Genomic DNA, 24,403 nt, shown 5'->3' with positions numbered 1-24,403 from the left:
AATTTTTTTTTTTTATATGACAAATACGTGGAATATATATAGAATAAGGATAATACTTCATATATAAACTAGCTCGCTCATACAAACTGATGCGTTTCAAGATGATTGGATAATTTTAAATTAAAAATAAATTAAATAAATAAAAGAGATTATATGGCAAACATGCAGGATTGTTACATTAGTTTGAAGAAATAATTTGTATATGTAACATTACACTGAATAATTCTCTAATCAAAATGTCTTGATATTAATTTATTAGAATCATATATATATACCACTAGATCAATTATTAATACATGTTTAACTTGGTTATGACATGTAAAATGGAGGTCTCATATTTCAACAGGAATCAAAGAAATAATTTCGGTGAATTATTCTTAAAAACTTGGGGTTTCTTGTTAGGATTGTTGTTTGTTGAAATTGCAAGTATAATATACATGTTTTGGGTATTTTGTGTCCTTTGTGAATTGTTTTGTGACTATTTAAAGGCTTGTGGGGTTAGTGAAAAATCCGAGTTAAATTATTCAGGCCGCATTATACTATGTTTGTGTGTTTTTAATTAGTTAAAAGTGGTCATTTTTCTGATTGTGTTGAGAGGCAGTACAGTTATAATTTTGTTCTTTGCTTATTTCTTTGCTTTGTTATTAAAGAGATTATTCCTCGATCTCTCAAATTTTCCTTTCTAAAATTTCTAATTACATAACTTATTTGAAGCAACCATTTCAATATTCATTTTCATGTTTTGTTAGGTTTTTGGGCAACAAAATGAGATTTTTTTTTTTTCAAGCATATGGTTTTTTTTTGTCTTTTGGTGACTTTTAAATTGATATATGTAATGCATGGCTATGCATATTATAATTTTTTTTGATATGCATATAAACTTGTAGTTTCCATGCACAAGGCATGGCTAGGAATTTGATGCATGGGGGAAGTTGCATCTTCTGATATATTTGATGAAGATGGAAAAGAATTGACACTAAATATTAGCAAAAAATATATCAATTTATAACAGGGAGCTCAAAGGAGAATCCTCCTTGCACATCGAGCATGTAGGGCCAGGGTGTTTAGCGTGCAAGGCTAGGGTGCTCAGCGTGCAGGGCCAGAGTGCTTGGCGTGCAGGGTTGGTCCAATTAAATTCATGTCATAAAATTTGTTTTATACATAAATATATAAAATTATATTTAATTATTTTTATGTTGCATCGATTTTCATAATATTGATATATACATATTTTTCTCTCAAAGTTCTATTTTCCAAGACTTCAAAAGCAAACGTAAAGTCTGTCTCAAGAGAACTCATCAAAATTAGCAGGACGAATATGGGGAGCATAAGAAAGGAAAATAAAAGAGAAGAAAAATGTCACCTTGAGCTCGACGGTTAAAGTCTTGGAGCAGGATCTTTGTTTGCGGAGTTCTTAAAGGAAAATTTGGTAGCCAATGGGTCTTCATAAAATTACGAGTTACCAAATTTTTTTTTTTAAAATATATAATATTGGTTATGTTTATTTATTTAAAATGTTTAATTGAATACTAATTGGATGAGTTAAATCTTAGATGAAGAAAGTAGGACCCATTGGCTTGTTCAATATCGTGAAGAGAAACACACCAAAACCAGGCCACTTACTTGGTTTAGATGTTGGAACCAAGGACATTGGGGCTGCAATTTCGGATGAGACTAATGCGTCTGCAAACCCTTTATGGTATGAGTCTACACAATTAAGTAATGTAATTTAATATTTGTTTATGGGCCGAACGACATACACCCACCCAAGGTTTGCCTTAAAGACAATTTGGTACCCAAATAGTTTGAAAACGATAAATAGATACTTTCCGTCATTATCTGTTAGTGAGTTCAGTCAGCTAAAGGCTAACATAGTAATTTTAGCAAAACCACAGAGTTTTAAATTTTAATTATCTTTCTCTGGGTATGGAGCATGTAACGCCCCGCTTGAGGTATGTTGTTATTGTTTCCTCTTTCGCCCTCATTTGAGTTGTTTTTGGTAATATTGTTTGATTTTCATTAGTATGAGTGTTGTGTGGATTAATTGCCTTGAAATGGGTTAAAAATGGAAGAAGTGTAGTATGCCGAGCTTCGCCGGGGCGAAGAATAATCTTCGCCGCGGCGAAGATGTGTTGAAACCACCGGAAACTCTCTGGACGGTTTCGCCGCGGCGACATAAGTTTCTTCGCCGCGGCGACGGGCCGATTTTCATGTTGGTTGAGTTTTAGACATTTTCTTCCCTAAGGACAATTTGACCTTTCTACCCCTAATTAGCAGGAAAAGTGGGGAGTTAATTGTAAGGATTTTTCATGGAGAATGTGTTGATATGGGGGTGAGTTTGTAATGAATCAAAGGATATAGATGGAATTCCCAAAGAAGAGTAAGGGCAAAATGGGAATGATTGTGTTTATATTTCATTAAAAGGAATTAGAATTAAAGAAACCCCTCATTTCTTCTTCTCAAACGCAACTCTCCATCTTCACTCCTCTCAACTTCTCTTTTCTTTTGATCAAGGATTTCCAAGGGATTTTTGAAGTGATTTGAGGTAGAAAAGCAACCTAAGGCTTCCTAAGGTAAGGATTTCTACTTAAGTTGTGTGATTTGGGAGTTTTAACCCATATTGAAGTTTGAGGGTTTTCATTCTTTTGGTTAAGATTAGAGGGAAAGTCAAGCTAAACAAGTGAAAGGAAGAATTTGTGAAGTCTCTCCATAACAAGGTAAGTAAAACCCAACCCAAGTTGAGATTCATGAAATTTCTTGATTAGGGTTTTGATAGAAATGATGTATGTATGTGATGTGCATGTAATATGCCATGTATGGAGTATTAAATGGAGATTTCTATGCTTTGTGAATGTTAATACCTTGCAAATATGAGAAATGGGTTGTTGGGTTGACAAGGTAGTTGAGATGGATTTGAAGGGGTGTTATGAAACCCTTTTTGGAAGTGTCTTGTTTGACAGGTTTTCATGGCTTTGTGAAGGGGTTTTTCCCCATTTTGGATGGTTAAGAAAAGTTTTAGAATCATGGCTATAATAGAGTTTTATAGTGCACATGAGTTGTTTGATGAAATGCCTAATAGAGGTTTGAGTGTGAGTAATGAACCTTAATTCTTGCAACATTGCATGTTGGCATCTCATAAGTGCATTGGTGAAGTTGAACCATCCATAGGCACTAGTTGTACATGGAAAAGTGACCTAAGAAAGTGTAAGAGAATTGTGTATGTAATTACCCTATGAGTAGAGAGCTTGGTGGGTATAACTACTCTAAGGGTAGAGAGCATTGAGAAATACTACAATAGAATGAATTAGAAGAGTAGTATAGTTGGGATGATGCTTTGTGATCATCACCCGACCGTTATGGGAATCGGATTGATGCTTTGTGATCATCATCCGAATAGCCCTTAGAGATGGGTCGATGCTTTGTGATCGTCACCCAATGAGTAATAGAAATGGGGTAGATGCTTTGTGATCACTATCCGATTAGTTATTAGAAAAGTGGGTTGATGCTTTGTGATCATCATCCAACAGTTAGTAGAAACGGGTTGATGCTTTGTGATCATCCCCCGATAGTGACTAGAGACGGGTAAATGCTTGGTGAACGTTACCCAAAATTCATGAGGAACGGGTAGGTGCTAGGTGATCTCCACCCGATAGTTAAGAAGAATCGAGTTGGTGCTTTGTGATCCTCACTCGGTAGTCACTAAGAACGGGTTGGTACTGTGTGAATTCCACCCGATAGCCATAGAGAGTGAGATGGTGCTGTGTGAACGCCATCCGGCCGTACCTCCGGTAAGATGAGGCCATGATGTTATTAGAAACAGAAATAGAATCAGAAATAGTATAAGGAAAGAATTAAGAGTTACTCTTACGGGGACAGACAGTTAGAGGGTTTACTTACTGAGCATTATTTGTGCTCACCCCGTTATTTTCCTTTTTTGATGCAGGTCCTAGGTGATGAAGCAGTTTGAGTGGCTTCGGCAAGCGAAGAGGAATAGCTACACTGTTCCCCTAATTCGTCTTTTAAAATGCATTTTTGTAAACAGTACTGTTTGTGTATAAAAGACATATGTATTATTAATGAAAAGAAACTTTGGGCCCAATGTTATATTGTATTCATGCATGCATTGGACTAGTTTTCAGTAGATGTTACAGAGCAAAGCTTCTTTTAAAAGATTTATTAAGGTTTTGACACGTGTCCTTGAGAAGAAAGAAAGAAGAGAGTTTTTCCTTGTAAACGAAAAGCCTTTTTAGCTTTTCTTTTGTTACGGCTTTGTTCTTTGTCTGTGAAGAAGGTGGAGCTTGATAAACTAAACGAAACAAAAACCAGCTAAGTTTCTCGTATTGTGATAAGATCTGTCTAAAAATGTTGTTAAGTTTCTTCAACTAAAACTTGCTATGCTGCTGAATTGAATACAATCCTAAACATCGCATCCCAAACCTGAACCAAAAAAGACGCAAGGGTGCCTTTACAAAAACTTGAAAAAAAACTAGCCAAGCAACCACCTTTCGCATAGCACTTTGAGTAGAAAATCATCAACTGAAAACAAAAAGGATGCAGCCTAGCAGCAACAAAAAAACTAGTGGCTAAAGTTTTCAGAAACTATGACCAAACAGCAAAACCAAACAAAAATATCCCAGCTCAAACAACCAGCTTTCGCAAAGCACCTTGAGCAGGAAATCAGCAGCAAAAAGCAAGGAAAATTCAACCTAGCAACAGCAAAAACCAGCAGCAAAAGCATCATAGAACCACAACCAAAATAGCAAAAGCATCATAGAACCACAACCAAAATAGCAAAACAACAATCAGCAACATAAGGTCCCACACACATCAGCTTCAGCTTCCAATTCCCCAAAGCACTCCAACCCCCCACAACAATGGCATACTCCAGCCCACCATCAATCCAACAAAATCACAAATTCTGCAATCATTATAAACCAGAACATACATGCAGAAATTCCCAAGTGCCCATACCCCACCACACCCGCCCACCAAAACAAGCCAAACTAGACACACCAACATACATTTGACCATATGTAAGAAACAAAATCAGCACCCACCCCAAACAATCGAAATTCCACCAAGAAACCCCTAAGACAAAACAAAAAGACTAACCAAATCCACCCAATCAAAAGACATAAAACCACTGTCAATGAAGCCGGTGATTGGGAAGCCGACATGGCGGTGTGCCAGACTCTATGGTTTTGGTGGTTCGAGTTAGGGTTTGGTTTGTCGGCGTTTGAATGGATTTTGTGATGAAATTTCATCGATTAATGAAGATTTTAGAATGCCAGAGAAGAAGGGAAAAAAAAGCGAAGAAAAAAAAAAGAGCGATGGAGAAGAAGAAATAGAAAATCAGAATGATGGAGAAGAAAAAAAAATTCAATAATTGATGTGGCAACCTTTTAAGGGTATTTCAGTCTTTTTAAGAAGTATAATCTTTAACAGACAGAAATCCCTAACTGAGAATGACGGAAATTACTTGTTTGTCTTTTTCAAACTATTTGGGTACCAATTTGTCTTTACAACAAATCTTGGGTGGGTGCATGTCGTTCTCCCGTGTTTATGTGGGTGTTAATATGTAGATATTAATTACTTTTGTTTTATGTTCTTGTTGATTCTATGTTTGTGTTTGTGACTTATGATTTGGGTTATTTGTCAACGTTGTAGTGTGTTATATAGGGAAGATGGAATCAATGTGATTGCTCGACAATTTCAATATCTGGTAAAGTTTCCTCATCACTTTATATTCTTAATTTTTTTTTCTTTAACTAATTAATACCAATTAGTTTACTGTGGTTAGGGGTGAGCATGGGTAAAGGGTCTCAGAACCAACCCTATTAAGGTGTTTCAGTTTTGGAAAATTGGAACCGAGAGTTCCCGAATCTGGTTTTGATTCCTTGCATTGCTAGAACCGAGGATTGGAATTAGAACTGAAACTTAAGTCTAGGTACCCGGGTAAGAACATGGCAGAATTGTATTTTTTGTAAACTATTAGGGGTGTTTTTGTCATTTTTTAAAATTAAGGGGTAATGAAATTAACCCGAAACCAGAACCTATGTTTCAGGTTTGGGTCCAAGTTTTTAGGAACTGGAACTAGCCAATTCCAGTTCCTTCAAAAAATACAGGGTATCTAAACCCGCTCACCCCTAAGTCCGGTATTTAGTAAGGATCATTGATTGGGTTTTGTCTTAAATTTTTTGAATGTCTTGGAATCGAATTAGTAGGGGTTATTATTTTGTATAGAATTATTATGTTAGGTCTTCCGTTGAGGTGAATCTTGTGTTTATAGTGTTTATATCGATTAGGCTGTAAATTGGATATTGATAGATAATTTATCAAGTCAGCTTATAATCATTATTTTTGCATATTTCAAATTATAATTTTAAGGGTTTTGTCATTGGTAATCCAAAATATAAACGGAAGGGCATTACTTATATTGTGAGTTTTCATCATTACTATAATCTTTCTGTTAGTCCCTACTCTCATTAAATTATTTTTATTTGGTTAGGCTGAGTAAGAAAAGGTGAAGGAATTTATTTCTCAGCTCTCCAAGACAAGAAAACTTGACAAGTTGAGGTATACTTATCAAAATGAGATATATTCAACCAAGGTAAGTGCCCTATGGTATAACCTTTTTTTTATATATTAGCATAGCTCCCCAGCTGGGTATGACTAGGGGTGTGCAAAAGAACTGGTCAGAATCAGCCCTCATAGGGTCGATTTCGGTTCTAAAAATCAGAATCGGTACTATGCGGTTTCGATTTTGGTTCCACCATTACAAGAACCAGAACTGAGACCAGGGTATCCTGGTAGGAATTAAGATTGAACGATAGTTTTTTGGGGTGTATTGTAATTTTGTTGGGGTGTATTTGTCATTTTTTGTAAATAGGAAGGGGTGATCATAATTTTCTTGGGTACTTGGAACTGGAACCTATGCTATAGGTTACAGTTCTAGGCAATTAGGAACCGAAATCGACTGGTTCTGGTTTTGAACCCCAGGAACCGATCGATTCTGTTTCTGATCTGGTTCCATGGGATTTGGGCAGGTACCCGAACCTGCCCACCCCTAGGTATGACATTAATGGTTAGATGGTATCTGAATTGGAAAATGTTAATGCTAAGTAGAAGTCAATTATTATTAAATAAGTTTAAAATTTTTTTAGATGTAAGAGCTGCTAAAGACACAATCATGAATTAAGTTAGATGAAACTATTAAAGTCTAAGCTTATCCATTTACTTTGCATTTTCTTAATGCCTATTTATGATGAGTAATGCTACAGTTATCGAAAGGAGCACACCGAATTCATGTGGTGCAATCCTGATCGTCGATTAATATTAATTCATAATTAATAAACAGTCAGGATTTTGCCACGTCATTTGGTGCATGAATTCGGTGCGCTACTTTCGGTGACTTAATTATTTTCCATTTATGATACTGCCTTTGGCTTTAATAATTAATGTGGCTGAATCTGGTATTCTTATTGTTTGTAAGAGGCGGAATAGACATTAACAGAGAAGTACCCAAATATTAATAGTTGGCCAAAGTTTGTGAGAAAGCCCATTCTTGACAAGACTGCTGCTACTGTGATATTGTAGGTAACTTTTTTCTTATCCCTCCTATAGAGTGTTAGTTTTATTATAGATTTTTCTTATCCCTCCTATAGAGTGTTAGTTTTATTATAGATAATACTTTGCATTTTGCAATAGAAAATATTATAAGTTCTTTTTAAGTTCCAAACAAAATGACCGATTAAGATTTTCTTTGCTATGATTAAAGATTTGATAATTTATGATTTATAGTTTAATATAATTTAATACAGTCTAAATGCCTATTTATGATACCGCCTTTGGCTTTAATAATTAACGTGACTGAATCTTGTATTCTTATTGTTTGCAGGAGGCAGAATAGACATTAACAGAGAAGTACCCAAATATTAATAGTTGGCCAAAGTTTGTGAGAAAGCCCATGCTTGACAAGACTGTTGCTGTTGTGATATTGTAGGTAACTTTTTTCATATCCCTCCTATAGAGTGTTGGTTTTATTATAGATAATACTTTGCATTTTGCAATAAAAAATATTATAAGTTCTTTTTAAGTTCCAAACAAAATGACCGATTAACATTTTTTTTGCTATGATCAAAGATTTGACAATTTATGATTTATAGTTTAATACAGTTGAGTCAACAGTTAAGATAACTTTTATAATATATAATTTCATATATCAAGTCATTACCAAATTCTAAAAAAAAATTAGTTTCAACTTGTAGGGGATATATGTGGAGTCCAATTTAATGTTTTCCCTTTTTCTTTTTGTTAGTTTAGCATGTAGGTTTGGAAGTTGCCACTCTAAACTTAATTATGATATATTATTACTTGTATTTCATAAAGGTATCTACACTACGTGTATGGCAGAGTGAAGAAGTAGAGGAAGGGAGGAAGGGATGACCATCTTGAACTTTTGAGCTGTGTATTTTTTAATATTAACTTAAAACAGAAAAATCACGGTGGAGGTTGTGTTTGTGTACATGCTAATTGCATTTATAGGTGAGTAATGTGCTTAGGTGACCGGTAATAGCTAGTGACAATTCGTTTTACAGTTGACTTACTTGATTGAGACATTTTGGATAAAAAATTATTGAAGTAAATTGAAGGTGGGAATTTTAAAACATAATTTAATACTTTGAAAATGACAATTTATTAAAAACTAATAAAAAAATTATAGAATAATTTAATACTTTGAATTTTTTTTTTTATATGACAAATACGTGGAATATATATAGAATAAGGATAATACTTCATATATAAACTAGCTCGCTCATACAAACTGATGCGTTTTAAGATGATTGAATAATTTTAAATTAAATAAATAAAAGAGATTATATGGCAAACATGCAGGATTGTTACATTAGTTTGTAAGAAATAATTTGTATATGTAACATTACACTGAATAATTCTTTAATCAAAACGTCTTGATATTAATTTATTAGAATCATATATATATACCATTAGATCAATTATTAATATATGTTTAACTTGGTTATGACATGTAAAATGGAGGTCTCATATTTCAACAGGAATCAAAGAAATAATTTTGGTAAATTAAGAACCTTTTTAGTAGACATATCAAATGGGTTATCCAATAAAATATGTTAAATTATCTCTTTTGGTCAAACACATAGTGGAATATAGAATTACAACTTAAATACAATTTTTTTATTTTTGAAAACAAATTTAGTAGAAATGAGTTAAAATGCTTTTTTAAATTGTTTCAAGATACAATACTAAAAAGTAACATTATCTTGTTATTACCATGGTACATTTTTTTAAGTAGACAAATAGAATGAACTATGTATTAACAAGTTAGTCATACGTATAGTATGTATAGATAAGGTTAGAATATAAAAAGAAGGAATAAAATGGTCTAATGTCCAATATCAAATGCAATTTTTTGTTTTTCAAAATAAGAAATTCAAAAAAAATCCTATGAAAACATGTTTGATAGAAATGAATTAAAATATCTGTTTCTTAATTCTTTATACTTTTTAATTAGAAAAAAAAAAAGAAAAAAAGTTAAGTATTATATCAAACACATTTTAAAATATCAAAAATTTAACATACAACTAAAAAATTTGGACTGAATTTTAGTTTCTCAAAATTATTTTTAAATCACAGATCCATCAAACCTAAAAAACTATCACAATTTTGTTTTATCATCGGTAAATAAGGATGTAGTCAATTGATTTGATTAATGGTGAAGATGACATGTGTTACATTGCTTATATATTTAGGTATTAGAATTGGGAATTGTAGTACATTCAATTGTGATAAGGCTTTCCCTTGGAGCCTCAAACAATACTTGCAGCATTAAAGGTCTTATTACAGCTCTTTGCTTCCACCAAATGTTTGAAGGAATAGGTCTCGGTGGTTGCATTCTCCAAGTATAATTTCTTTTAAAATACAAATCTTGTTTACCGACCTTAGATGATAGTTTCCTATCATCAAAAAATTGTGAAAATGAAAAATTAATCAAACTTTTTCGTATTAAAAACTATAAATTTTATGGTTTACAGCTAACTAATACTCGTCAAGTCCATCTAACAATAAAAGATATTTAAGTTTTTATGACGTTGAATAACCGAAGCCCAAATTTTGAAACAAATACTTATATCAAAACCTAAGAATTTTTTTCATATACATTTATATAGGCTTTGACTATCATACAACACAGTACAAATGGAAATTATAAGTTTTACCTGTGCAGTTTGGGGTGAGTGATTGAGTCAACGGCAATTGGCGGTGACTTATGAGGTCTACGTAGAATTGGCCAAATTTTGTGTGTCTTGTAGTTCTCTTGTGCCCAAACATGTCTGAATCCAATATCTTTTTTTTTTTTTTAAATTAATTATATAAAATAATTTTATTTTAAAGATATACTAGTAGAGTTTAGGGTTAAAATCATTTCACCCCTAAGTTCCAATGATTTTGGAAGTGACACTTTCGTCCTGATCATGTTGGGGAAGTGTCTAAAATAATTTTCACCCTTTAGGTGTTGGAGAGTTTTTTTAAAGTCATGTATTCTAAAAGGTGACACTTTACCATCAACTCTCCTCCGGTTAACATGTCATAAATTTCTATTGTTGATATCTTCAAGTAGTCCATTACACTTCATTTGATGGCTTCATCAAAGATGAAATTGTACTAATATTTAGTGTTAAGGCGACATAAGCAACAAGACAGATTTGCATCAAACAATAAGCTTAATTTTAATGGTTTTGATTGTGTCAATCATTGGTATCAATGGAAGCATCGAGTAATTGATATCTTTTGTTTTATTTTTTTATTTTGAAAAATGTTTATATATGATTGACTAAACTACCCATTTACCTATTTAACTCTCACCATTGATTAAAAGCTTCCAAGGGCGTTTACGTATATTTTATATGCATTTGGGGGTGACACGTAGTTTATAGAGCTTCAAAAGAGGTTGATGTAGCCCTACAATATAAGATATTTAAGTGATATTAATGTATTTGACTACGCATTGAAGATATCAATATCTTTTCTGTAAGTTATTGATAATATGCAACTTCAAGCTGTCAATTATACGGGTAAGCGGGTTTGGGTACCCACCCAAATCCCATGGAACTAGAACCAATCGGTTCTTGAGATTTTGAACCTGAACCGAAATCGATCGGTTCAGATTCGTAAATGTCTAGAACCGAAACCTGAAACACATGTTTTGGGTACCCAGAAAAATTACAATACTGCTTAGGTTGTAGAAATTGGTTAATTAAGGTTATGCCAATGTCTACTCTGTAAAAAACTATTCAAAGATCTACTTTTAATGAAAAGTTTCGTTTACTATCAATCAAAGGCAATTTAACTCTCACCTTAAGTAGCAGATAACATAATAACACGGATGTTTGTGCAAATTTCTAAAACATTTAGATTTTCATGTAATTTTTTAACACCTCCTGAGGTTGTTTAAGATTATCCTTATATACAATTTTCTTTCATGTAAATGAAAATAAAATGGGTCTCCATAAATTTAATCCTTATAGTTTTTTTTTAATGAATAATCATAACATTAAATATAGATATATATTATACTGAACATAAAATTTAAAATGTAATATTATGCATAGAGATCGCTCATTTTAAGAACAAATTCAATGATTTCTATATATGATAGTTATTAATATCAAATAATTAAAAAAAGAACTTAAATTTAATATCAATGTAATACTTTTAAAACTTGAAAATTTACTACCATATCCATAATATCATAAAAAACAAATGAATAATAGAAAAATTCTTTTTCAAAAGGAATGTATGTATATCTATCTAATCACGATGAGACACATTAATTTAATTTATTTGTATGTCAATTTAATCATTACGAAACATGTCAATGTATTGTGTAAGTATCTCTCATGTATAATGAGACTGAATGGACATGTGCATCCAACTGTGTAGGTATCTTTCTTAAATAACTGTATATGTGTTTGTCTAATGATAATGAGAATGAGATATACTAAAGATATATATCAATCCAATTGCAATAAAGATGTGTTTGTGCACGTATAAATATCTTTCGGCATATAGTGTAATTGAATGGACTTGTATGTAGTGATGGATCCATGATTTTTGTCGAGGGGGGGCTTCTGCGGCTTCGCCATTATTTACCAGATAACTAGTAAAAACTTTAAAAAATTATCAAACCTTAATAAAAAAAAAAAAAAATACAATATTAATAACTTAAGAGAAAATAATATGAAATAACACGATATTTTCCTATTTGAATAAATCTATGAAAAGCAAAATTTTGAGTAAATGTGTTAAGTAAACATTGGACAAAACTTTCTTTTAATATTTTTATTTTTGGCTTTCAAAGATTATAATATAAATTTTTATGATTTTGATCATACATAGCCTAATTAAGCTAAAGTCAACCAAAACTTCAATCAAATATGAATTAATAAAAAAATGGGGAATTTTCTTGGTATAAACATAGATAATAACTCAAATTTCTTTAATAATAGAGCAGCTAAACGATGACGTTTGAAATATAGAAAAGTGGTGGGTGAAAGGTGAAGAATAATGTCTTCTAAAATATAGTCAAAGTTTTAATTTGAGAAAGCATGCTCATTCTTAGACACAAAATACAAAATAAACTCACAATATTAATGTTTTTTTTCCTCAAATTGTAATAAAAAACCTAAAAAAAAAAAAGATTAAATCATAAAATAAACTAAATTAAATAAACAATACACATACATAAAATTAATAAAACTAGAAAATTGAGCTAATTATGAAACCTTGAGTAGTGAAAATTTAATAATTTCAATTTTTAAAAGTTTTAAGAGCGAATAACATGAGAAAAAGAATGAGAATGAGAGAGTAAATAATTTTGGGAATAAAATCATAAAAAACAAGTGGAGTTACGGAGAAAAAGAGTGAAAAGAGTTTTAAACTTTAATATGATGTTAGTTTGGAATATATATATATTAATAATAAGTTTTTTATGAACTTAGATATATGTATAATATGTATAATAGTTCTTATTTTTTTTAAATCTAATTAACAATTTTTGGTGACTTGTACATTAATAATTTTTTTTTTTTTTTTTTTTTTAAATCTGAGGGTAGGCCTGGGGGCTAAATCCGCCTCTGCGTGTATGCATCGTAAAAGTTGCTTCTTGAAATGAGTTTTTTTAACATTATTGATTAACAAAATGAGGTGATAATCATAATCCTTGGCCGAAAAAGGCGGGAAAGCATCTCCTTGAATATTGGCGCTTATAAAGTTACCGTTCCTTTCGCGCAGTGAAACGACGTCGTGTCTTGTTGCTAAACAACGAACACGCTCGCATAAGAAGAAAGCCCTGTCGATCCACTCGCTCAATCACGCTTGCCACAGTAAATCTGAAACCCTAATTCATCTTCAAATCACATCAGCTCTCGCTGTAACACTCCTCTTTGGTAAGTTTGTACTTTTATGCAAGTCTCCATTTTGATTTTTGTGAATTGTCTTGTGAAATAATTCCATTACTTGCAAATAGATTGTCATTTAATCCAACTTAAGTTCTTCTGTGGGTCTCTTAGCTGTGAATTATTTTTGAATTACTATTATTTCTGTGTGTGGTTAGTTAGTTTGTTGATTGTTGAAGAACACTGTTAAAATTACAAACATTTTTTCCTTAATTTTGTTGCGTTTGAATGAAGTGATTTTTTTTATAGATTATAATCATATTTGAAAAGTGCTTTTTTTAGAACCCCCCCCCCCCCCCAAAAAAAAAACCAAAAAAAAAAAAAAACAACTCTTGATGGGTCTTTCTGCTTCGTTTTGTTTTTTTATTAAAGCACTTTTTGTAGAAATGCTTTTGCTTACTGCCAATATCATTGTTCATATAATCCTATGAAATGGAAAGAAAAGCATCTTTCAGATCTACTGTTTGCATTACTAATTTACAAATTGAGGGGCAGTAGAATTGATTTTGTTTGAACCTTATGACAGAAGTAACATGGATGAAGTAAATTTCCACATAGACGACATCTGTATGTATGTAGATAATTTGATGGAAAGGAGTTGGAAGGACTATAGGTATGAGCTCTATCAGTATTTTAAAGGGTTCAAGTCGACAGAAGAGGCACGCCAGTATCCGTATGGACATGTCACACAAGAAGATTGGGGTTGGTTATGCACGTTCTTTGAAAATAAGTACTCTGAGGTGAATAGTTATTTGTTTTTTTGTTTGTTTATTTTTCATTCGAATGTTAACTTTTCTATTTCTGATGTGCAGAGGCGGCCTAAGAAGGACCATGCTTCTCGAGTACAGCTCCCATATAAACATCGGGCATGGTTAAAATCCTCTTTATGCCACAATGATGATGACGACGATGATGAGGTATGGTATTTAAAAGTTGAATTTTAATTAGTAGCGCATATTTTCGTTATTATATAGAGAAAACTAACTGGAGAGAGTCATTCAGGAGGAGCTATTTCATGAGACACATCTTCCAGCTGCATCAAATCCACCGACAGAGGAGCTGCATGCTGACACAGAGGAGTTGCGCAAAGAGATGGACGAGTTGCGTGCAATGGTTAATAATCAATGGGCAGGTGCAGATATGATCAATTCTATCCTGCAGGATCAGCAAGAACGATTGAGGCAGTTAGAGGAGAGGGTCTTCAATGAGAAGGACAATGTTGCTCTGGATCAAGAAGCAAAAGTTTGGATTCAAGAAGAACGATTGAGGCGGTTGGAGGAGCGAATCTTCGCTGGACATGAAAACAAAAACAACGTATCTGATCCTGGATTCTCTTCTAGCATGCCTGGCCTTAATTAGCCACAGATCCACTTCTAATTGTTCTTGATATATGGCATCAAGAGACCTGCATATTCCTCGTAACAGCCTATCTGACACAGTATTTGAACTTTAATCTATATACTTTCTTTTTCTTTTACTCTTTTTCTTATTTTTCCTATTCTATAGTTCAGTTTTCTCGCACCAACAAGGACCTGCAATGGTTTGCCTTTGCTGCGTGAAAGACCACCACTATTGATAGCCCACAACTCTCACTTTTGTTGGGATCTACTGTATCTCCATTTCTTGATTCCAGGTTTTCCTAGAACTCCATCTATTCTTCTCTCTCTTCTACAAAAAGAACCAAGTAAACCCAGATGCATTTACTGCAAATCTCACTAACAAAGAGTAATGCTATTTTTCGCTAGCATTTCTGGGTTTACTAGCAGATTATCAAAAATATTTAGTGGCATTTGTTTGTCATTCTCTATAATTTATTTTGAGATACTTTGATAAAAGTTATCATAATTCCCTTTGAATTCGAATTGCCATCAAGTTTTAAGTTCCTATCTTTCTTTAACCTCAATGCAAGCCACTGGGTCATGTTTATGACAACTATAGTGTAAATTTGTGCATTACGATACAAATAAAAAATTGTACTTGCAGTTTGAATATTATGTTTTCAAGATGTTTTCCTTGAAAATATAAGATGCAGTCTTGAAACACTTTCAAGACAAACCATCTTGAACTATTTTGCAGGTTGAAGACACTATCTCTAACTAAATTTTTATATCTCCAGTTTTTTCCTACTACCGATTTTTTTAGGCGACTATGACTCCATGAATTTGACCTGTTTTTGGGCCATTGAGAGTCACTCATGATCATTGAAATTGCATATATGGTTTATACTGCTCTAGATTGTGTTAGTTTATGGAGTTATCTACATAATTTTCTTCTTTAAAGTAGGCCAAAAGCGTTGGAATTCCCAGATGAGAATCGATACTCGATCAATTGAGGGAGAATATGATTTTGATCAAAGTCTCCATCTATCATATTGATAATTGGATATTGGAAGTATGGGATGAATTAGAATCGATATTGGATGAAACTGTGTTAATCCAATTGATATCAATTTGGGGTTATGTTGAGTTGAGTAACTGAAGTGGAATTACTCTTCAGGTAATAACAGGAGAATGGGACCTGTTGAAAAGTTTGGCAAAAATATCACAAACTAAAAATAATAATAATAATGGTTTTATTTTTGATTTTCTGATTATTATTTGGAATTTCTAATATTGCTATAGTATTAAGTCTTAACACTAAAATATGCTGTATATAATATAGATAAACAATATAAAACATTTTAAAGTATTATAATTTTTAATGACTTATTAATAATTTATTTTCGATCTCGGGGAATCGGATAGAAAATGAAAAGTAATGCTATGTGCATTAATCAATTTGTACTAATCTAAGTACTAATATCTGAAAATTTGAAATTTTTTTTTTTTTTTTTGGAGGGAATTTCAAATTTCTTATGTTAGTACTTGGATTAGTATAAATTAGTTAATGCACATAGTTGTATTCAGAAAATGAAATCTCAGTTGAACATTAGACCTTTATGGCTTATAGAAATGAGGACAAAAACAACTTGTTGCGGATTCTAGGAAGAAATACCTAGTTCTACAATCTTAGTAATCAAGGAAGAAATTTTCTTATTTAACTCCTCTGGTTTAAAAGGGCGCCTAACGGTATAAGTTGAAACCTTTCCTTGCAAATGGAAAATAAAGTTATTATTTCAAAATTTTCATAAATGTGTTTTAAATTTTTTAGCTCCCACTTAATTGATCTATATCCCTTATTTTTTTTAATTTGAAAATTTTTACCTTAATTTAAAATACTAGAAATAACATTTTAATTTCTAAATACATTCATGTTCTATTTTATATTTTTGTTTTGATTTTTAACATTTAATCTTACATGTCTTAAATTTTCATAACCAAATCATAAATTTTCATAATCATTGAAATATTTTATTTTATTTTAAATATTTGCCTGTTTGATGAAATATAATAAAAACAAGAAAGAAGATAAAATAAGTTGAATTAGAAAATTGGATGAAAAAATAAATGTAGAAAAAAAACTTAATTAAGTTTGATTTGGAAAAAAATGGTGTAAAATTAATTAAAATTTGAAATTTGGGAATATAAATGAGAATTAAAAGAATTTTTTTTTTTTAAATTATAACTCAATTAAATTGTTTATCTAATCATATAATTAACAAAATTTTCGTTAAACTGTACTCTTAAACTCTCCACAGTAATAATCTTTTTATGTGATATGGCCGCTTTGTTCCCGGCTTCCGGCGCTCTTCAAAAGACAAATCTCTATGAGCCAAATGAATCATCTCATCGGTAAAAACAAACTAACCAAATTCTCACTTTCCATTGGAAAACTAAAATCTTCTCTTGCAGTTATCGGTAGCAGCCGATCAGTAATCAGTAGTAAACATGAACCTGATGTCACTGCTTTTGACCCTTTTCATTTCTTCAGTCATCATTCTAAAACAAAACGCTACACCATCAGAGACACTAAAATTATACATACCCATTTGCTTAAATCAGGTTTACTGCAAACCAATATTTTTTTCTCCAATTCTTTGCTTGATTGTTATTGTAAATCATCTTCTATGGTTAACGCACTCAAGTTGTTCGATACAACTCCTCAGTTAAACGTTATTTCTTGGAATATTATGATTTCTGGTTATAATAATGGTTCTTTATTCGAGGATTCTTGGAGGTTATTTTGTAGGATGCTCTTTTTTGGTTTTGAACCTGATGAGATCACCTATGGCAGTGTTCTTTCTGCTTGTTCCGCATTGCAAGCTACTTTGTTTGGTATGCAAGTTTATTCCTTAGCAATTAAAAATGGATTCTATACAAGTGGCTATGTTCGGGCTGGAATGATAGATTTGTTTGCGAAGAATTTTACTTTTGAGGATGCTTTGAGGGTGTTTGGTGATGCTTCATGTGAGAATGTTGTTGTTTGGAATTCTATTATATCTGGGGCTGTGAGGAATGGAAATTACTGGATTGCTTTGGATCTGTTTCGCCAAATGGATCATAGGTCTCTGGTTCCAAATAGTTATACATTTTCGAGTGTTTTGTCGGCTTGTGCTACACTTAGGGAACTTGAGATTGGGAAAGAAATTCAAGGGAAGTTGATCAAGTGTGGTGCAAAAGATGTTTTTCTGGGGACTGCTGTTGTTGACTTGTATGCTAAATGTGGAGATCTAGATGATGCTAAGAAAGAATTCTCGCGAATGCCAATCCGTAATGTGGTTTCTTGGACTGCTATCATTTCTGGCTTTGTGCAGAAGGGTGATTCTTTCTTTGCCCTCAAATTTTTTAAAGAAATGAGGAAAACGAGGGTGGAAATTAACATCTTTACAGTTACAAGTGTAATTGCTGCCTGTGCAAAACCATATATGATGAAAGAGGGAGAAGAGATACATTCATGGATTCTAAAAACTGGATTCTATTTGGATCCAGTGGTGGTGGCTGCACTAATCAATATGTACTCAAAAATAGGGCATATTGGTTTAACTGAGAAGGTGTTTAGAGAGATGGAAGATAGAGTGAGTCCAAGTACATGGACTGTTATGATATCTTCTTTTGTTCAGAATCAGAGTTCTCAAAAGGCAATTGAATTGCTACAAAGAATGTTATGGGAAGGTCTGAAACCTGATAACTTTTGTATTTCTAGTGTTTTAAGCGTTATAGACTCTTTAGATTTGGGGAGACAAATCCACTGCTGTGCTCTTAAAGCTGCCTTGATACATGATCTTTCTGTTGGTTGTTCTCTTTTAACAATGTACTCCAAGTGTGGGAGTTTAGAGGAGTCTTATAAAGTGTTTGAGCAAATTTCTATCAGAGACAGTGCTTTGTGGGCCTCAATGATTGCCGGATATTCGGAATATGGCTTTACACATTTAGCTTTTCAATTATTCAGGGAGATGCTATTTGAAGAAACTATGGTCGACCAACAGACTCTCTCTGCAATTCTTAAATCTTGTTTTGCTCTTCCTTCTCTGAAAAAGGGTAAGGAAGTTCATGGGTATGCTCTTCGTGCTGGAATTGACAAAGAAACACTTATTGGTGGTGCACTTGTAACCATGTATTCAAAGTGCAGTGCACTAAAGTCAGCTAGGAGGGTGTTTGACATTCTACCTCTAAAAGATCAGGTTTCATGCGCTTCTTTAATTTCGGGATATGCCCAAAATGGGTTAATTGAAGATGCAGTCTTGTTGTTCCATGAAATGCTGATGTCCGATTTGGCAGTTGATTCCTTCATGCTTTCATCTGTTCTTAGAGCTATTTCTCTCTTGAACAGATCAGGCCTTGGGACTCAACTGCATGGCTACATCATAAAAATGGGTTTAGACTCTGAAATTGCTGTTGCAAGTTCGCTTGTTACAATGTATTCAAAATCTGGAAGTGTTGAAGATTGCTGTAAAGCATTTGAACAGATTGATGAACCTGACTTGATAGCTTGGACAGCTTTGATAACAAGCTATGCTCAAAATGGAAAAGGGGCAGAGGCTTTGAGAGTCTTCGAGCTTATGAAGAATAAAGGAAACAGACCTGATTCAGTGATCTTTGTCGGGGTTTTATCTGCTTGTAGCCATAATGGTTTGGTTGAAGAGGGATATTTCCATTTTAATTCAATGACCAAAGACTATGGAATCGAGCCTAATAACTATCACTATGCTTGTATGGTTGATCTTCTTGGTCGCTCAGGGAGATTAGAAGAGGCTGATAAGTTCATAAAAAACATGCCCATAGAACCTGATGCTTTGGTATGGGGAACGCTGCTTGCTGCTTGTAAAGTGCATGGAGATATTGAACTTGGAAGGGTAGCAGCTGAGAATGTTATGAAGTTGGATCCACGCGATGCTGGAGCTTATGTTTCCTTGTCAAATATCTGTGCCGAAGTTGGCCACTGGGAAGACGTCCTGGAGGTCAGGAGCCAGATGAGGGGAGCTGGAGTTGACAAGGAACCTGGTTGGAGTCTTATGTGAAATAAAGCTGCGATCTGAATGGTAAATCTTGATATATCTCGGAAGCCTACAAACTGGTTGGAGTTTGGCACATATCTGGTAATCAGTCAATGTTCTACTAAAAATTGGCGTTCATGTTCACATTAAATCAGATGGAACATATGACAGACTGATCAAGATCCCAACAGACTGTTAGTTGCTATATTGGTTATCAATGCAGGGAGGAAAAAATTCAAATTTGTGCGGCAAAATACTTCATTAAACTTAGCATCCTTTGCAATCCTGTAAGTCATCAAATCCCCACTTTGTGTTCTTTTGCTTTTTCTTCATGTATAAGGTTGGAATCTAATGTGAATTTTTGACCTATAAGATTATTTGGGAACAAGTGCATATTATGAGAGCATGCAGCCTATCTCAGATTGTCCTCTCCATAACTGTTTGATATTCTGTAAATTGTAACTCTGCTCACTTATTTGAAGTGCTAGTGACATTCAACTTTCAGCCTTTCACCCTGATTGTCATGTATGTGAGCAAATTGATTATCTCACAGTATTGTTTTCCTTTGCAGGATCGGGTTCTTTGGCTCTCAAGTAGCTTGGAATTGCAGGACAAGTGAAGTGCGTTATGGTTAGTTTTGGATATCTATAATGCCAGAGAAATAGCAGCATGGACAGCGAGCTCTTTCTACATAGAAATCAATGTACAAAATCCATTTGTTCTTTGGAAAACTACATCTTCTATGTACTCCAATCATATACATTTTACCAGAGCCCAAAAAATTACATACCAATTTAAGTTCTTCGAGCAGAGCCACATATTGTAGGCTTCTAGCGTTTAGCATCTCAACTAATTTTATGTGATATGGCCGCTTTGTTCCCGGCTTCCGGCGCTCTTCAAAAGACAAATCTCTATGAGCCAAATGAATCATCTCATCGGTAAAAACAAACTAACCAAAGTCTCACTTTCCATTGGAAAACTAAAATCTTCTCTTGCAGTTATCGGTAGCAGCCCATCAGTAATCATTAGTAAACATGAGCCTGATGTCACTGCTTTTGACCCTTTTCATTTCTTCAGTCATCATTCTAAAACAAAACGCTACACCATCAGAGACACTAAAATTATACATACCCATTTGCTTAAATCAGGTTTACTGCAAACCAATATTTTTTTCTCCAATTCTTTGCTTGATTGTTATTGTAAATCATCTTCTATGGTTAACGCACTCAAGTTGTTCGATACAACTCCTCAGTTAAACGTTATTTCTTGGAATATTATGATTTCTGGTTATAATAATGGTTCTTTATTCGAGGATTCTTGGAGGTTATTTTGTAGGATGCTCTTTTTTGGTTTTGAACCTGATGAGATCACCTATGGCAGTGTTCTTTCTGCTTGTTCCGCATTGCAAGCTACTTTGTTTGGTATGCAAGTTTATTCCTTAGCAATTAAAAATGGATTCTATACAAGTGGCTATGTTCGGGCTGGAATGATAGATTTGTTTGCGAAGAATTTTACTTTTGAGGATGCTTTGAGGGTGTTTGGTGATGCTTCATGTGAGAATGTTGTTGTTTGGAATTCTATTATATCTGGGGCTGTGAGGAATGGAAATTACTGGATTGCTTTGGATCTGTTTCGCCAAATGGATCATAGGTCTCTGGTTCCAAATAGTTATACATTTTCGAGTGTTTTGTCGGCTTGTGCTACACTTAGGGAACTTGAGATTGGGAAAGAAATTCAAGGGAAGTTGATCAAGTGTGGTGCAAAAGATGTTTTTCTGGGGACTGCTGTTGTTGACTTGTATGCTAAATGTGGAGATCTAGATGATGCTAAGAAAGAATTCTCGCGAATGCCAATCCGTAATGTGGTTTCTTGGACTGCTATCATTTCTGGCTTTGTGCAGAAGGGTGATTCTTTCTTTGCCCTCAAATTTTTTAAAGAAATGAGGAAAACGAGGGTGGAAATTAACATCTTTACAGTTACAAGTGTAATTGCTGCCTGTGCAAAACCATATATGATGAAAGAGGGAGAAGAGATACATTCATGGATTCTAAAAACTGGATTCTATTTGGATCCAGTGGTGGTGGCTGCACTAATCAATATGTACTCAAAAATAGGGCATATTGGTTTAACTGAGAAGGTGTTTAGAGAGATGGAAGATAGAGTGAGTCCAAGTACATGGACTGTTATGATATCTTCTTTTGTTCAGAATCAGAGTTCTCAAAAGGCAATTGAATTGCTACAAAGAATGTTATGGGAAGGTCTGAAACCTGATAACTTTTGTATTTCTAGTGTTTTAAGCGTTATAGACTCTTTAGATTTGGGGAGACAAATCCACTGCTGTGCTCTTAAAGCTGCCTTGATACATGATCTTTCTGTTGGTTGTTCTCTTTTAACAATGTACTCCAAGTGTGGGAGTTTAGAGGAGTCTTATAAAGTGTTTGAGCAAATTTCTATCAGAGACAGTGCTTTGTGGGCCTCAATGATTGCCGGATATTCGGAATATGGCTTTACACATTTAGCTTTTCAATTATTCAGGGAGATGCTATTTGAAGAAACTATGGTCGACCAACAGACTCTCTCTGCAATTCTTAAATCTTGTTTTGCTCTTCCTTCTCTGAAAAAGGGTAAGGAAGTTCATGGGTATGCTCTTCGTGCTGGAATTGACAAAGAAACACTTATTGGTGGTGCACTTGTAACCATGTATTCAAAGTGCAGTGCACTAAAGTCAGCTAGGAGGGTGTTTGACATTCTACCTCTAAAAGATCAGGTTTCATGCGCTTCTTTAATTTCGGGATATGCCCAAAATGGGTTAATTGAAGATGCAGTCTTGTTGTTCCATGAAATGCTGATGTCCGATTTGGCAGTTGATTCCTTCATGCTTTCATCTGTTCTTAGAGCTATTTCTCTCTTGAACAGATCAGGCCTTGGGACTCAACTGCATGGCTACATCATAAAAATGGGTTTAGACTCTGAAATTGCTGTTGCAAGTTCGCTTGTTACAATGTATTCAAAATCTGGAAGTGTTGAAGATTGCTGTAAAGCATTTGAACAGATTGATGAACCTGACTTGATAGCTTGGACAGCTTTGATAACAAGCTATGCTCAAAATGGAAAAGGGGCAGAGGCTTTGAGAGTCTTCGAGCTTATGAAGAATAAAGGAAACAGACCTGATTCAGTGATCTTTGTCGGGGTTTTATCTGCTTGTAGCCATAATGGTTTGGTTGAAGAGGGATATTTCCATTTTAATTCAATGACCAAAGACTATGGAATCGAGCCTAATAACTATCACTATGCTTGTATGGTTGATCTTCTTGGTCGCTCAGGGAGATTAGAAGAGGCTGATAAGTTCATAAAAAACATGCCCATAGAACCTGATGCTTTGGTATGGGGAACGCTGCTTGCTGCTTGTAAAGTGCATGGAGATATTGAACTTGGAAGGGTAGCAGCTGAGAATGTTATGAAGTTGGATCCACGCGATGCTGGAGCTTATGTTTCCTTGTCAAATATCTGTGCCGAAGTTGGCCACTGGGAAGACGTCCTGGAGGTCAGGAGCCAGATGAGGGGAGCTGGAGTTGACAAGGAACCTGGTTGGAGTCTTATGTGAAATAAAGCTGCGATCTGAATGGTAAATCTTGATATATCTCGGAAGCCTACAAACTGGTTGGAGTTTGGCACATATCTGGTAATCAGTCAATGTTCTACTAAAAATTGGCGTTCATGTTCACATTAAATCAGATGGAACATATGACAGACTGATCAAGATCCCAACAGACTGTTAGTTGCTATATTGGTTATCAATGCAGGGAGGAAAAAATTCAAATTTGTGCGGCAAAATACTTCATTAAACTTAGCATCCTTTGCAATCCTGTAAGTCATCAAATCCCCACTTTGTGTTCTTTTGCTTTTTCTTCATGTATAAGGTTGGAATCTAATGTGAATTTTTGACCTATAAGATTATTTGGGAACAAGTGCATATTATGAGAGCATGCAGCCTATCTCAGATTGTCCTCTCCATAACTGTTTGATATTCTGTAACTTGTAACTCTGCTCACTTATTTGAAGTGCTAGTGACATTCAACTTTCAGCCTTTCACCCTGATTGTCATGTATGTGAGCAAATTGATTATCTCACAGTATTGTTTTCCTTTGCAGGATCGGGTTCTTTGGCTCTCAAGTAGCTTGGAATTGCAGGACAAGTGAAGTGCGTTATGGTTAGTTTTGGATATCTATAATGCCAGAGAAATAGCAGCATGGACAGCGAGCTCTTTCTACATAGAAATCAATGTACAAAATCCATTTGTTCTTTGGAAAATTACATCTTCTATGTCCTCCAATCATATACATTTTACCAGAGCCCAAAAAATTACATACCAATTTAAGTTCTTCGAGCAGAGCCACATATTGTAGGCTTCTAGCGTTTAGCATCTCAACTAATTTTACCAGTGCAAGTTACACTCCCAAAAAAACAGGTTTGGTACCTGTCATATTACCAAACTGCGCCGCCTCACTAGTCTCTATTATTGCAATAATTTGAAATAACA

The 24,403-nt window shown here is 33.9% G+C and overlaps 2 protein-coding genes across 2 annotated transcripts; both read left to right on the top strand.

The window, feature by feature from the left end:
- The first annotated feature begins 17,205 nt into the window (after positions 1 to 17,205).
- LOC116136690 (pentatricopeptide repeat-containing protein At1g74600, chloroplastic-like) lies at positions 17,206 to 20,273 on the top strand. The gene has a single exon (XM_031422364.1). The coding sequence runs from the start codon at positions 17,206 to 17,208 to the stop codon at positions 19,885 to 19,887; it is 2,682 nt and encodes an 893-aa protein (XP_031278224.1). The 3' UTR covers positions 19,888 to 20,273.
- Positions 20,274 to 20,740: 467 nt separating this feature from the next.
- On the top strand, positions 20,741 to 23,763 carry LOC116136718 (pentatricopeptide repeat-containing protein At1g74600, chloroplastic-like). The gene has a single exon (XM_031422383.1). The coding sequence runs from the start codon at positions 20,777 to 20,779 to the stop codon at positions 23,465 to 23,467; it is 2,691 nt and encodes an 896-aa protein (XP_031278243.1). The 5' UTR covers positions 20,741 to 20,776; the 3' UTR covers positions 23,468 to 23,763.
- The last annotated feature ends 640 nt before the right edge of the window (positions 23,764 to 24,403 follow it).

This window comes from Pistacia vera, unplaced genomic scaffold, assembly GCF_008641045.1.
Source record: "Pistacia vera cultivar Batoury unplaced genomic scaffold, PisVer_v2 Contig318, whole genome shotgun sequence".
NCBI classification, from domain to species: Eukaryota; Viridiplantae; Streptophyta; class Magnoliopsida; order Sapindales; family Anacardiaceae; genus Pistacia; species Pistacia vera.
This window is presented reverse-complemented; position numbering and strand designations above follow the sequence as displayed.

Bases quoted from the DNA above. Each gene is read 5' to 3' on its own strand.
- LOC116136690 (XM_031422364.1), top strand. From the start codon at position 17,206: ATGAATCATCTCATCGGTAAAAACAAACTAACCAAATTCTCACTTTCC.
- LOC116136718 (XM_031422383.1), top strand. From the start codon at position 20,777: ATGAGCCAAATGAATCATCTCATCGGTAAAAACAAACTAACCAAAGTC.